At 40.5% G+C, this 15,290-nt stretch overlaps 1 protein-coding gene across 1 annotated transcript in view; it reads right to left on the bottom strand.

Moving 5' to 3' along the window:
- LOC108787380 (SH3 and PX domain-containing protein 2A-like) overlaps positions 1-15,290 on the bottom strand; it is a 205,035-nt gene that overhangs the window by 19,181 nt on the left and 170,564 nt on the right. Inside the window, exon 8 of the mRNA XM_018556917.1 lies at positions 1,257-1,370. Coding sequence (XP_018412419.1) covers positions 1,257-1,370 — 114 coding nt within the window. The remainder of the gene's footprint in view (positions 1-1,256; positions 1,371-15,290) is intronic.

Here is a 15,290-nt window from a genome sequence, read left to right as displayed (position 1 = left end):
CGGACAATAGAAAACTATTGGGCGGAGCTAGCTGTCACTGCTAGCTCCGCACAATCGTTTTCTATTTACTTTTTTTTACTTTATTCACTCTTTTTGTGTTCTGCTCGGTACCTCTAAGGGACCGAGCAGAACAGCCGAGGCGAATGCCGCTCAGCGGCAATCGGCTATTCACTCACTGCTGACCCGAAGCCACTCGAAGCAAGCAGATGTACGGCTGATTTCAGCCGATGTACGGCTGAAATCAGCCGTACCAGCCTGAAGTGAATAGCCGAACAGTGTTCGGCTCACTTCACTTCAGATCGGTCATTCACTCGGCTGCCCTCGGCAGCTTGGTGAATAGACCCCTATGTAACTATGGTTGCCCTACCAGACAATGGGGTTAGAGGTCTCTCACTACATGGGATTGCCATTCAATCCAGCTAAAAACATTGTGTGACTATCATATCTACATGTACCTTTATCGTTATTATCGATAATTATTATATTATCATTATTATTGTTACCTTTATTAACAAAGGGGCGGTTTGAGACCACATTGAGTTTATATTTGTAAACTGCCAGAGGGCCATAAAGAAGATATACATTCCACTGGCAGTGCATACGTGAAACTATTAACTAGGACATGTACAATTTATGGGCTTCTAGATATCATACTAAAGAGAGACGGAGCAAAACTGACATTGTCCAGACAAAGTCTCAGTGTTCTGCTAAGTCACTGAAACAGAGAAAACAAGTGAAGACCGGCTGCAAATTTTCTTTAAACTTATAGTATGACGACTGTATGACAATACCATGTAAGAAGGTATCATTCTAAACAAGGTTATATTATAAAAACAAGATATTGTTATGCTCCACAAATCACACACAAGCCTCAGACGAGCCACACACAAGGCTCAGAAAAATTGACTCATTCCGTAACACAGTAGTGTGGTGTAGCTTGCTGTTTAGTTGTAAATGGTTTATGTTAAATAACTTCAAAAGAAAATGTAATTCTCCAAGATTAAAGCTGGGAGGGGTAGAGTCAGTTGTACACAGTTCAAACTAGCATAAGGTTAAGAACTTAAGCTTTCTTCATAAATGATGTACAACTATACACAGACACCCTGTAGTGTTTACCTATTGATGAATGGCTAGGGATGAGTGAACACTCAAGTCTGCTTTGCAGGCAATTGTCTGCAAGGAATAAACATTGACTTGAACATAAGAAATACATTCGTAAGCAAATTCCAAAACTCTACCCAACAGAATAAACTTACCATCACCAGATTTAGATGTGTGGATTTCAGAATCATCTTTGGACCCACTTTGGCAGTCTAGATAGGTGGCAGGGACCCAGCCTTGCTCTTCTGCAGTGCTGACAAACCACCAGCCTAACAAGAGAGAAAAGTAGATGTCATGAGGTTTATTATATACAGCTGCCCAGCTATTCCAGGATTTTATTTTTATGATAACCAATTCATCTGCACATTGTTAGAGCAGTGATATCACATAACAAAACTAAAAAAAGGAAGGATCATTATCAAATAAAAAGGAAATTGTACTGTGGCCCGGTTTTAATTACCGTAAAGAAACATCTCACCATGTATTATTTTTCACATCTCAGTCACCTAACTCCTACAGTACATACTGCTTTTCATCCCATGCTTCTGTTTGAAGGCGAAACGGAGATATATAATTTGACAGCTCATTCCCCTTTATTTCGGACCACGCTCTGAAAGGAGACAAACTCTTGATTGACAGCTCTTATCTCACTGTCTCTGCACTATCTAGACACAAGCAAGGTCACAGGAATGCAGAGTGAGGTACATGCTTTCATTGGAATCAGCACAGGCACTGGAATGAGAGCCTTGTTTTGTGCTGTGAAAGTGCAAAGACAGTGAGATAAGAACTGTCAATCAAGAGAGTCCCCTTTGCAGAGTGTGATCAGGAATGAAGAGGAGTGAGCTTTTAAAGTCTGTATCTCAGCTTCTACGTCACACAGGAGCATGGGATTAAAAGCAACACACACTGAGGAAGTTAGGTGACTGATAATACAAGGTAATACTTCTTCCTTAAAAACCCTAGGAAGCCTTTTTCTATGGAATTACCCCTATGGCTTGGTCAGAGTGACGTTTCCTTTAAAAAGGAATGTATAGTCTTATATTATGTTTAATACCATAACATATAGTTTTATTTTTATTTTATTTTTTCAATCAGGTATAGTATATATGAAAGATTTACACAATTTGCACGGATCATCGCTCTACAAACAGTTCCTCCTAGAAAGCAAAAAAAAAATGTTGTGCATACTAAAAAAGGTTTTAAATAAGTAGCAAAAATATTTTTTTTAAAAATAATGATACCACTGTCTAGACCCAGACACCATTATACTTTCCCTTTCAATCAGAAATCACAACCAGGCATTTTGGGAGAGAAGTTGCATCTCAGAAAATGCCTGAAATGGGTCAGTGAATAAAGTCATATTTACATCAGAACCTCTACATTTTACACATATTATATACTAAAAGTTTGTGGTGAAGTTACATTTTACACCAAATATTTAGCAAAAAACCTAGGGACATGCAAACTTGGTTCCTGTCTTCTTATTCTAAAAATACTAGTTTATTGGCCATTATGCTGACCGTCAGACTTCAATACATTGAGTCCCTGACCTGGAAAATGTATGCATATAAAGACTACTGACTTTCCTGATCCTGCATTTTCCTGTACACTTCTTCCAGGTCATTGACTAACAAAGAACTCGAGGCAGCGGGTCAGCATAACAGCCAGGCCGCTAGTACATTCAGAAGGAGGCCAGCAATGGCAGACCCTATACCAGACAGATATAAAAGACACAAATGAATGCAGCTCTGCAGTGGCGTCACAAGGAGGGTGCGGGGGGTGCTGCCCGCACCCGGACGACACCATTGCAGGGTTGACACCAAAATGACTGACAGTCAATGACTGACAGGAGAAAAGAGGGGGCCAGGCGGCATACCTCATCGCGCCAGGGGTTCGTCCCCTCCTCTCTCTGCCGGAATTCACCACCAAGATGGCCGCCGACAGGCGTCAATCAGATGGCTGTGCACACGTGATGACGACACGGCGGGGTGTCACCCGGTCTGGAGACCGGGTGACACCCGGCCTCGGGACGCCCCTGCACCTCTGTATTTATTAACACGTCATCATATGTATTTTTTTAAACGTAAACAGTGTAAGTGCCTAAATTCAACCTGCTATCACCCTCTTGCAGTCTACTGTACAGCAGAGTTCAGAGAGGGGGAGGAAAAAGCAGCATATGTTGAAAATTTGGTGTGCTGCAGTGCATGGGGCATACTCATAGGAAGAGAGAGCGGAGTGATAGAGATGCATCCATCAGTCTGCAGCTTCTCTTTTCACTGTCCAGTCACAGGGTGGGGGTGGTGGAGGGGAGACCCGTAAGTGAAAGTGCTGCAGAGAAAGAACGGGTGCAATATACTGTGTGGCAGAGCAGTGTAATTCTCAGGACTGGGTAGATAAAATTTAATACATTGTTTGGCAGGTAAAACAGCTCCCTATTATATATTTATGTATTTACTTATTTGTCTACACAGCTTTCACTATGGTGACTCTAACCCTCAACCAAACCAGACCTTTAAAGCATAGTGCAGCGTCAGAATGTGATGTTTCATGTTTATCTCTGTGACAAAGTATTTGCTTCACTCATCCAGAATCACTTTGGAATAAGCTGGCGTTGCAGGAAAGCCAGATTCAAGTTATTGAAAACAGATCTGCATTGCTGGTTCCTATTTTTAAGAATCAAACTACTAACAAACTGCTCGACATTCATATACAATTAGGAATTGGAAAAAAGACACAGGATGACATTCAGCTGACTCTATTAACAGGGTCTCTATACTTCCTGAAACATGAGCGCACGCAATGAAGGGCTGTTAAAGTGCAATTGAAGCGCCAAATCCTTCTAGTTTTGGATAGAGTGGAGATGGATTAGAACGCCTGTCAGATCTTCATTCTTGTCTCTGTCCTCATTAGGGAGATTCACCCTCTATCTGTCCTGGTGACAGTTATCACTGAAAAGTGAATGAAAATTCCAACTTTTTGGTGGTCATTAGAACAGAAATAGCTAGGAATCTTCTAATGGGACACGTGTTCTGGTGATCATGCTGACCACCAGGGATTTCTGTCCCTTCGTAAGGATTTCCTCTCACTACCTGTTGTGGCTATCCGACAGGAGGTGAAAGGGAAATCTCCCCAATGGGAACATAAAGCTTAATAACCCCTCTTTACTCTTTCCAAAACTAAAAGAAAACAGTTTTGGCTTTGGTTCTACAATTTTGACCAAAATCAATCATTCAGACTTGACTGAGAATTGGGTAAGATAGACTACCTGAAAATGGCTCTATTGATTGCATACAGCTATAGTAAACAATTATAGTAGACATCAAGCTTAGCTTGGTGTTAAATGCTAGTTACCTCTAATGCAAGGTAGCTTTGGTTGAAACAGTTACATTAAAGGGATTGACGCCATTCCCATTCTATCCAGAGCTCTCAAGCTATGATATGAGCTACTACTGATGAGTCTTGGCTTGGTGCCAGCACAGTTCACTCAAACTTTGACTGCCACCCCTCATCCCAACCCGATCAGTTGCAGAGAGGCACAATCCCTGCCCCACAAAGGGGCAGGGAATGCCCTGACCACAATTTTTTATGTGTTTGCACGCATTTTAGTGCATCCCAGACCAGAAAAACAGTGCATGCAGCATTTTTTTCCCCCTGCACCGGAACACACTGCACTGGTGTGAACAGAGCTCAGAAATACCATAGAAATACATTGAATGCATTTCAGGTTCGGACAGAAACTGTTCTGGTCCGGACATGGTGTGAACAAGCCCTAAGACACACCCTCATCAGTAATTGGTTTTATTGATGTACAAGTACATATCCAGCTACACATTACTGAAAAACATTTGTGATTCTCTAACTACTCTCATTCTTTGCAGTGTACATCAGAGCATAGTGTGCCAAATTATAATCATGCTTCATACAAGGCAACTTCTGTGCTTACTTTCATTGTCAGCTGAGGTTTCAGCACATTCCAGTGACCTAAGGCGTTTACAATTCAATATGTGATTCTAAGATTTGAGCTAATTGTGCCAAATGATGAAATCATATGAATTATGTTTTAGTATGGACACACAGTACAGTACAGGGCTAGCATATTGAGAGCCTTTTAAATGAGGCACATGGGAACATGTAATGAGCGTAAATGTTCAGCCCCAAGCACTCTGCAATACTGGTAGAAGAAATGTATGAGGGATTTTTACAGAGTAACCTCACCTTTTCTCCACTTGACAAGCACATTTGTTATTTCTTAACTTTCTCACTTATGCCTATGCAAGTTTTGAAATATCAGTTATTTTTAAGGAGCTCATAGATATTATGTGACAATCTCCCAATCCAGTCACATCTGTCAACCATCTAAAGTCTACTTGTGGACATTGCCAGTGAGGCTCATCTTGAGGAATAGATGTCAAGCAGGTTAGAAAACTTGACCAATCCCTATGTTTTCTGCATGATAAGCTGGCACGTAAGGTGTCTGCAATGCCCCACCACAGGCCTAAATACAAACCCAATGCAACTGTATTAAGGGGAATGCTGGTTGGCACTGAAGCATGTCCTCTAGTGTCTATCAAGAGCTGTAATTTGGAATGTTAACATTTTGCCCACAGTTACATGGGAAACCAATACACAATCTAATGTATTTTGTGTGCAAATATTTCAACATCATCCCACCTAACTACATGACATTTATAGTATTGTTATAATGTAAATTTAGGTTTCGGATTATACTTTCAATGTGGGGTAAAGCAGTTGTGGGAGGTTTTCAGAACTAAACATATAGGATAGGCGATAAATATTATGGTTACTGGCTTAATGGGAGTCTAAGGTAGGAATTCATGCTACCCCCTATAAACAATAGGAAGGCACAAGAATTATGAAAAAGTAATTTTAATCTTCCTCCTCATATAAAACCAGTCTAGAAGACAACAACACTTCTATAGTTCTTATTTGGCAGAGATGTTTAGATTTCCAAGTATATTGTGTCTAAATGTATGATGCTGTAAGGGCTGCTAAATTATCTACTCTCCAGAGCCAAACAGAATACTTCTATGACTCTCTTTACACCATGATTATATCAAGTAAGGCTAGCCATACACACATAGATTTAGGACCATTACAAAGTAATAGAACTCTTCTTCTACAATGTTAGAATCTCCAATGTCAGCTCTTGTATTCAGTAGTCGCAATGCCCACAGATGACTAAATATCCCAACAGTGACTGCATCTATTAGGAGGCAGTTACTGTTTGGCTAATAATTTTCCACCTGATTTTTAAATCGACTTTTGTCAAGCTGGGGGGTGCCCACATGGCCACCCAGGCCTCAAATTTAAGGCCGATTCAGGAGGAATTGGCCAAAATTCAAGCGGTGTATGGCCAGTTTTAGTGTGAGTCATGCTGTGTCTGTGCCCGACCCCACCACTAGCTCAGCTAAGGGATGCTGAGGAGGATGAATGCCCACAGATGGCTTCCATTTCCTCATATACTGTTAGAGCCAAGGGGACTCCATAAATAGCATGTTTTTTTCCACAGGAAGTGTTTATATTTCTGGGATTGTGTTATGTGATCATTTTAGATTCATACAGAGCTCAGAAGGATTCTTGTTACAATGCAAAACAAACACATAAGATGCTCCTTACAAACTCTACAAATCACAAGCAGTTTTGTGTAACAGTTCTTGCCACTGCACATCATACAGAGAATATAATGGATCTTTACAAAAAGGTGGAAGGCCTAGCGCAGGTAAAAGAGGGTGGATGGGAGGTTGTGAGGACAATTATCTCTCACATTCCTCATCCTCCGATCCACCCTCTTTTACCTGCGCTAGGTCGTCATGCTTCTTCCTCCTTTTTGTTTCCTCTATAGCACAAACATCAGACACCCCGGTCGGCACACGCCAGGAGCAGCACACCAGCATCAAAACCAATCCCACCCCTCCGTAGAGCGTTCACCAGCTGGACCTGTCCATTACAACTTTTACATAATGGATCTTTACAGTTGTCATTTCAAATGATATGTGTTAAACAAATGATACAACTTAATACAGTTCTTGGATTGAATTTCTCACTTTGTTTGATTACCACCTCCTCTTTATGTACAATGATAAAAAGATAAAGTATAGAACTTAATTTTTACTAGATACACCAATACAAGCAAGGAACATAAAAGTGTTTCTACAATGAATTAAAAGCATATAAATTATATAGCTAAATCCACGTGACAGAAAAAGCAATGGTACAGAAATAATACCAGGCATATCATGGAAAGACATCTGTATGGCTTAGAGGTAATGTGTTTTTCCCATATTTACTCTTAACATCTATGATGCTGTTGGACTGGAGAGTGGAAACAAAGACTGCATACCTGGATATGTCCTGCATCATTAATCTTAAACCTGGAAGCAAGAGGAAAAACTTGATAGTCCCTGTATACCTTGGCAAATCCAGGACAGCTTATATATTTAGCACCCTATCACTTTAGGATAATAACTGTTATTTGCATTAATTACTACAGCTGATTCAGCAGTGGGTTACACTCAGTGCTCACACATATCTGACTGAGAAGACATCAAATACAAGCTTTGACAATAAAGAACCACTATTACTCCTCACATTACTCTTTATTTCTGTATAACTATACTAGTGACAAAATAAGTATATCCAAAACTAAAGCAAACTGGTAACATGAGGTGGCTTTTAAAATGAAGATATTAAACAGACCATACTGATAAGTTGGACCTCTCAACTTCCTGTTCTGGTATTCTGACAGCCATCTGTCAGAATCCAATAGTCTGGCAGGGGAAATCATCCATCTACGCTGTTTGGCATGGATGGAGGAAACTTTTAGATTCCTTCTATGTAGCCCGCAGGCTGAACAAAAGAAATCTATTGGTGCATGGTCGACTTTAGAAGTACGGTGTTAATAATTTTGGAGATAACAAAGGCGGAAACTTTGGTTTAGAATATATTTTAGGGAATTTACGTTTGAAGTTAGACATTTGCTTTAGAAACAAATGCCGGAATATAATACACTTCTTTTGATGACGTAGTTAAAGTGACATTAAAGTCAAATTTCTTTTTCCTCCCCCCTTGTTAATGTTAGCACTTACCTTAAATGATGTCTTTTATTCCGATCTTCTTCTTTCCTGTTGTTTTCATCTGTCCCTCCAGCGGTGCGGCGGCTCTCTGATACAGCGCTGACTCCTCTCTGCTTGCAGGCACTTCCGATCCAGCGGTGTCTGCATGCGGGTGCACGCGTCCATAGACTTACCTTGCGTCTCTGCTCGTCTCCCGGCCGAGAATCGGAACTGCGCATGCGCCCGCCCCAAGATCCTTTGCGGCCGTACAGGCAGTTCCTGATTCTCGGTGCAGGAGCGCGCAAATAAAAAAAGGTAAGTTTAAACCGCTGTTTTAGCGTTTTTTTTTAAAAACTGTTTGCCTATATCTACTGCTTGATAGCAGTAGATATAGGCAAAAAAACGGGAGGGTTTAGAACCCCTTTAACTTCTCAAGACCCACCACTTTATTTGACATTAACAGATCACTGAAGCAGGGTGAAAATCTTTTTCTTCCAGGTCACCACACAAGCTGTGATAAACAGTTCACTAGAGCCTTAGCTTATTTAATTCATATTTAAAACTCAAGGCCCATATTAAAAAAAGTCACCAAATGTATACTTTAGGAAGCTGGCCATAATACTATAGTTCTTCTAAAGAGAGGTGGAAGCAAAGTGCTGGATACGGATACCCAGCCGATAGAAACAGAAGTCCTTGGTATAGCCAAATGACTTGTGTTCGACAACTTTCCACAAAACAGGAGCCCCCCTCAAACACAGGTTAACCAAATTGAGAAGTCAATATATATTTCAGATAGAAAGAGCACAAAGCAAATGTTCAAAATGTTTTTTTTTAAATTATTTCTGCAAATGACAACAGGAAAAACAAAAAGCAGTTAACTCGTTTTAGGGCCCCAAAAATCCTCATTTATCAGGACTAAACAAGATAAAATTTGCGTATCAATCCTTTTTATCAATGCTTATTATCCTCAGTTTCTGCATCTTTTGTAGTCCCAATGAAAGGAGGTTTGGGGCCCCCAAAACATGTTGTCTGACTTTAGTTTTTTTCTTGTTGTCACTTGTAATAAATAAAATACTATTTTGAACTCTAAGAAAGTTTGTTTGGCACTCTCTCTCTCGCTGAAATACATATTACTATAGTGGTCCACACAGCAAATGTAAGCTGGTCCTCACCCATCATCAAGGGACGCACTTTATATCGTATTATTTGTGCTCTAAGCTTTAAAAAAACCACTGACAGCCAGCTGAGTGTAATTATTTTCCCAGATGGATAAGAAAAATACCACTATAGGCTTCATGATAAATAGTAAGGAATGGATTGCATGCTACACCTATTCCCCATTATCTGTTGATGTCATTCTTTTGCTAGCAAGGGTTGAAAGGTGACAGGCCAAAACCCAACCCCAGTGAGGCATGCAGAAAATCATACTTGGCAATTTTTTTGTAATTAACAGGATGACTCTAAGTATGCAAGTGATATGATTATTTAAAATCTGCACAGAACTAGTTTAACTAAAAACATTATATCCTGAGTCAACAACAGGTGTTCTTCTAAATAACTGCAATCCAGACTATAATGCCAAACAGTAAACACTAAAAGCAGGAGTTACATCTTAAAAATACATTTAAGTACCTTAATTATGAACAAAAATATATCTTATTTGTGTATCACTCAGCTGTAGATCCTCAAATCATCTCTGAATTCATGTTGACACTGTCCTTCCTTCTGGAGGGTGGCTACTTTTGTTCCCCATGGTCCCTGTGTGTGTTGTAAAGTAGCCACCACACCAAGCTTATTTCCATGATGGACTATAACTTCAATACAAATTAGGAAACCAAATGTGAGATTGTAGTTAATCACTGGAGTGATCTTGGAGCGGTGGCTACTTTACAACACACACAGGAACCATGGAGAACAATCCAATTGGATCTACAGCCGAGTGCCACACAAATAGGATACATTGTTATGAATAGTTAGGGCACTTGAATGTATTTTTGAGATTTAACTCCTGAGTTTAGTGTCACTTTAAGTAAACCAATATTAAGAGAAATATGTAAGATTCCATTGCTGACCTCTTTCTGCGAATGCTGGCTGACCGGCATTTAAGCTGATCTATTATAAGTCACCGACCCAGAAAAAAAAACATGCACTGAGAAAAGGAGGTCTCCAGCTGTGCATACTTATTGCCGGTCAGTGAACGTATAAAATTAAATGACAGCTGAAACAACTGTCTTAAGGATAGTAATGGCAGCACACTCATATTTTCACTCTCAGTACAGCTTTTCTCAGAAGCAACAAAAGTGTGCATTATTTACAGTATGCTCTCCACAAATCTAGGCACCTGGCTTTCACACTGAGGAATTGGTCCAGAACAAGTATGCAAATAAGGCATTGACTGCTGCTTGTTGCAGGTGAGTGACTTAAAGTAATGAAAGAAGCGACAGCCAGATAACTGGCATTTAAACAAAATGGTAAAAGCAGTCTGTGTGTTTCTCAGTACAATGCCTGCCCCCAGCGCCCCGACTTGTCCGTATACTACTAGGACCAAACATATTCCAGTAATGGGATCAACTGATGAATGCAACACTTTGTATACATTTGCATCCAACTGGACTGTTGGTAAAGCAATCAAACATTAATTACAGTGGGCAGAGGCCCAATATCCACATATAGCAATTTAGACTCAAGCTGGACAGCCCCTCTTGGCTGTAAGATCTGATCCTTGATATTTGTTTGCTCCGTCTTCAGCCTGTTCTAGACATTTTCCATAGAAACGAAAAGCAGCGCATTCTAAGGCCTTGGTGCTAAATATAAACTGGTATAAAGCACTTTTTTTCTGCATGCATAGATGGAAAATGTATAAACCATCTGCACTGAGGGTAATCTAATCTTTTAGAGATTGTCTCATTTCATGTATTTAGTTTGGACACATCTCTGCAAGCTGGAAAGTCTCCTGGCAGCAACAAATTATTGTGACACACAAGTCAATTCAGTTCATTGCATATATTTATTTCTGGAATATTTGTATTGTCCTACAAGGGCAAATAGATCAGTTGTACCATGTCACACAGCACACTTACAGGAGTCATTTGCTTGGTTTGAGTTGTGACCATGTAGCCCAGCACATCCTGGCTAATGACACTAGTGTCCTTGACCCTAGCCCTTTTGGGTCATAATCAGACCCAGTATGGCTATCTGGTAGTTATGGCATTTGCCAGAAAGGCTGGTGTGAGTTGCTACTGTATATGCTGCTCAATGTGGTCTAGATACATTCTGCACTTTGGCCTCAAAAACAGTAGAGAGACAGCAAAAGTTTCAATACATAGATACCTTATAAAGCTCAAAAGGGCTTATATACACTAATATGCTGAAGATTCCAGAGCTTTTTTTGATATGCAAGACAGGGTTTAAAATACAGTGTACAGCTCTTATTTTTACAGTCTCCAGACTGTCAATGACTAAATAAGTAGGTGTTCTTGTGTAACAGCACTATGGTCCTGGATTCACTTCAGCTAGGACACTAATATAAGCACAGTTTGAATGATTTCATGTTCATTCAGGTTTCCCCTCACAGCCTAAATGTTTTAGGTGGTTAACTGGCTTTCACCCAAAATCTGCCAAGTGTTTGCTGAACTGTATCATTCTGATAGGGACATTTGATTATAGGCTTTTGTAGTGCCTAGGACTGTTGTGAATGGTCTAAAAACTCCATATACAGAGTGTGTCAGGCCTTAAAAGAGAACTATGGGGTAAGTGTTTTTCCCCATAGTTCTCCTAAGGGTCACAGGAGGACATATACTAGTGTCCTACCGTGACCCAAACCTCAGTATATCGCAAGCTACAGCTCGCGGTATACTGAGACCGCCAGAGCCGGGGCGGATCCCGACATTACTGTCGAGATCCACCCAGCTGCGTGAGTGACAGTTGGCTCTACCTATCTAGGGGCAGAGCCAGCTGTAACCGCCCCTCCCTTCATTCAGCGCTGGAGGATCGGAGAGGGGAAATCCCTGCAGGGAGCCGTGAGTGACAGTCACAGCTCTCTGCACGGAGATGATCGAGAAGTGAGCGAGCGACGGTATGAATTCGCTCACTTCCCGATCTATTGAGCCGGCGTGTGACAGTTTCATTGTCACACGTCAGCTCGAACTATGAGGATGAGTGATTTTCACTCACCTCATAGCTCTCCTTTAATTTTATAAAACTGAGGTGTTAGAACTCCACAGCAAACACATTATTGGCAAATGTTTTAAATATGCACCACTTGCAATGTGATTGGTTGCTTTGCATAATACTTATAGCCCATTCCTGAGCTCCTGCCAGCTGGTCAACCCCCCCTCTCCCCCCACATGCCCCCGGCGCTCCAGCAGCATGGTATGTCATCATGGAATACGGAGGACATGTTGTGGTTTAAAGGAAACTGCATGGGACAATTCCAGATTGAAGGGGAGTATTGTAGCCATAGCTATTTTTTTTAAATAGCCCAGAGTTGAGTTTTAACACATTTTCATTTTTTTAATAATTTGTTTAGATGCCCCATAACAAAACCATTCTGAGCAAAAAAAAAGTTGCCATCCTTTCCTATTACAGCTTAGTGGAGAGCTGGAGAATTCCACAACAAGAATTCTTTCCTGGAAAACTGAAGAGTAAACGCCAGATAGAAAGCACTCCTTCAAAAAATAAGATCATCATCGATGACTCAACTTTGCCCCTAATGGGAGAATCCGCCTAATTGATGGCTCACACCCTTTATACAATCATCTAGAGAGTCTGAGCAACTGAAACCTACAATCTGCTAGTAGAAAGGGAGTTATGCAAACCAATGTGCTTTTACTAGCAATATATAGGGGATTACAAAAATTACTTTATGATAAAATAGCTTAAAATAAGATAAATTGTTCTTTCCCACCCCCGACCCTCCCCTCCTTCTCTACCTCCATCATCTCTCCCTTTACCTTTCCTGTTCCTACCCCTCTACAGGTCTGTGCTGATTGACGTGCTCCTTGTTATCTGGACCAAATGTTCCGGTGTAGGGGGTCGTGAGCCTTATCGACCTCACCTTCGCAAATATTCAGACACCTGATCTGATATGTCCCTCCTACGATGATCCTTTTGCATGCTATTATGTGTCCTGCGCACTAGAACTGAACAGCAATGTCCCTTTTATGCTCCCAAATTGTTCTTCAGTACCCGTTATACTGCTCCTGTTATACATTCTGCAGAGCTCTGCACAACGTTGTGGCTGTGTATTTTCTATTTGTGTTCCTTGTTGCAGGGCTTGCATGCCCTACCTTTGTTATTTTTGTATTTTTCATGCAAAAAAAATATATGACAAAACCAAATAAAACCTTTGTGAAAGAAAATAAGATAAAGTACAGCTACCACAAAATAGAATGGTATCTGGCAGTTGACTAAATCCAATTTTTTGTATACTAATCAATTGAAAATCAGTATGTTATTCACTTGTTGACTTTAAATGCAGTTTATCCAAAGCTGTTCAGGGTTCCAGTACAGAGAAATAAAACAGTTGCATTTTTGTTCTATTAAATTTACTAGCAGATTGTAGGCACTGTGTGAGTGTCCAATGCCTGCAACTTTGCCTTTGCTAATCTGTGTGTAGCAGTGGTCAGAACATGAAATATTAGACATGAGAAGTGGAAATTGAGCAACACTAACAAACATCCGAAAAAAATTAATCTAGGTTAACTATTAAATTAGTTGCATTCAATCTATCGATATGCATTGCAATATCGCAACTCTCATACCTTGAGATACATGGTCATAATAAAGTGTATGTCTCGACACATGTTCTGCAATACATGCCCATTTCCCTGTTTTATGGGGAGGCACAAAAAATACCTGTCGATCGGTCAGAAATCCAGTAAGCGCTACCATCCTGTCTGAACCAACACAGCGCCTTTGCTGTTCCGAGATTCCAACCTGCGTTGTCAGTCGTACCTGAGGGACTACAGAACTCAACCTAGCCCCTCACTCCTCTCTGTCCCACTCCACATGCAAGCACTGATTTCTTTGCCGAAATAGAAATGCTGCCATAACTCAGAGCCTGCCCTGTGTAGGAAAGATGTAGTTCTGGTGGCATGTGTACAGTAACAAAAACTGAGCTCCCAGCAACTACTCCTGCAAGCTTTTTTTGACTACCTGGTAATGATGTCACAGTGAGTAATAAAAGCTGTTTCTTGCTGCAACAGGAACAAGGCAAAGGAAAAAAAAAAGATGCTCTAGAAAGGTTTCGGATCACAATGGTGTAATGCAGGGAAGTCTTGGGATAAGGGATAATTGTGGTCCCATACCGATTCTGATATCCAGGTTTGGTCTGCAAGATAACCGAGTGCCACCATCACTAATCATGTTACATATTTATGCCTCACAACACTGCACTATTACGTGGGTTTAAAGCTTTTTGGCAAGTCCGAACATACCTATGGGAATTAATTCTGCGTGGCAACTGTCATTGCCTTACATCTGACTGGAGGGAAGATTTACTGTGGTTCCAAATAATATATAGTCAGGTGCCTAAAATACAAAACGTATCCATATTCTTGGGGTCCAGTTGCTGGCTGGAGGTGGGCTCCAATTTTCTTTCTGCCCCTTTTTTAATTTCTTATTTAAAACAATTATTTTCCTTGAATGTATGCTGTGCTATTTTTAAGTTTTTGTATATACTGCCCACCTTTTTGGGATATAAAATAGACAATGAACAGGTCTGCTTTTGATTGCTCTAAATAGGTTTAAAGGTGGGAAAAAAGCAGAGTCGAGCCAAATGATATGATGCTTGTTTGCATTTCGCTATGGCATGAAAGCTATGTTTATTCAAACTAGGTTTGTAAGAAAAAAACAAAAAAGAAAGAAAAACAGGGCTTTACAAGCACTTTATGCATCAGTGACTAGAGAATACATTTATTAACAGTAGTAGTTTCACAAGCCTTTTAGCAGCCACATGAACCTCTTGATGGGTCAGCTTACAAAGTCATCCTTTCCTGAATAAACCCCACAGTACCATTATCTTTAAATGCCTTTCACCAATCATCTTACTCAGCAATCATCATTTAACAACCCACCTAAGTTTGACTACCCTGCTCTCCAGTCTGTCGGGAACCT

Source organism: Nanorana parkeri, unplaced genomic scaffold, assembly GCF_000935625.1.
Source record: "Nanorana parkeri isolate BGI_ZX_2015 unplaced genomic scaffold, ASM93562v1 scaffold258, whole genome shotgun sequence".
In the NCBI taxonomy this organism is placed as follows: Eukaryota; Metazoa; Chordata; class Amphibia; order Anura; family Dicroglossidae; genus Nanorana; species Nanorana parkeri.
This window is presented reverse-complemented; position numbering and strand designations above follow the sequence as displayed.